Consider the following 288-nt stretch of genomic DNA (forward strand, 5'->3'; position numbering starts at 1 on the left):
TAGGTACACTCCACATGGTGCACTGTTTGTTTATATATTGTGGGTGTCTTTTGACCAGTTGGAACTCGGAGGGTCTTCTTCTCCCCCATGGAGGTTTGTCCCCACGGCCACTCCTGCTCGGCTGCTGGTAAGATCTACCTCCTGTGATGGTGGGGCTTTGCATGGCTGTGGCACCCCAATCATCTATGTCATAAGCATGTTCAGTTCATTTTACTTTGATTTATTTATTCATTTTTATCTCTCCATTCTTGTAGAAATACTTGTTATGCTTGTTGGTGGTTTTGTCCG

General features: G+C 44.8%; 1 protein-coding gene across 1 annotated transcript in view; it reads right to left on the reverse strand.

Annotated features, from left to right (window-relative positions):
- Positions 1 to 30: 30 nt before the first annotated feature.
- LOC119586562 (uncharacterized protein CG5098-like) overlaps positions 31 to 288 on the reverse strand; it is a gene marked incomplete in the record, with an annotated part of 7,187 nt that continues 6,929 nt past the window's right edge. Inside the window, 1 exon segment of the mRNA XM_037935316.1 lies at positions 31 to 183. Coding sequence (XP_037791244.1) covers positions 31 to 183 — 153 coding nt within the window.

This window comes from Penaeus monodon, chromosome 21, assembly GCF_015228065.2.
Source record: "Penaeus monodon isolate SGIC_2016 chromosome 21, NSTDA_Pmon_1, whole genome shotgun sequence".
Classification (NCBI taxonomy): Eukaryota; Metazoa; Arthropoda; class Malacostraca; order Decapoda; family Penaeidae; genus Penaeus; species Penaeus monodon.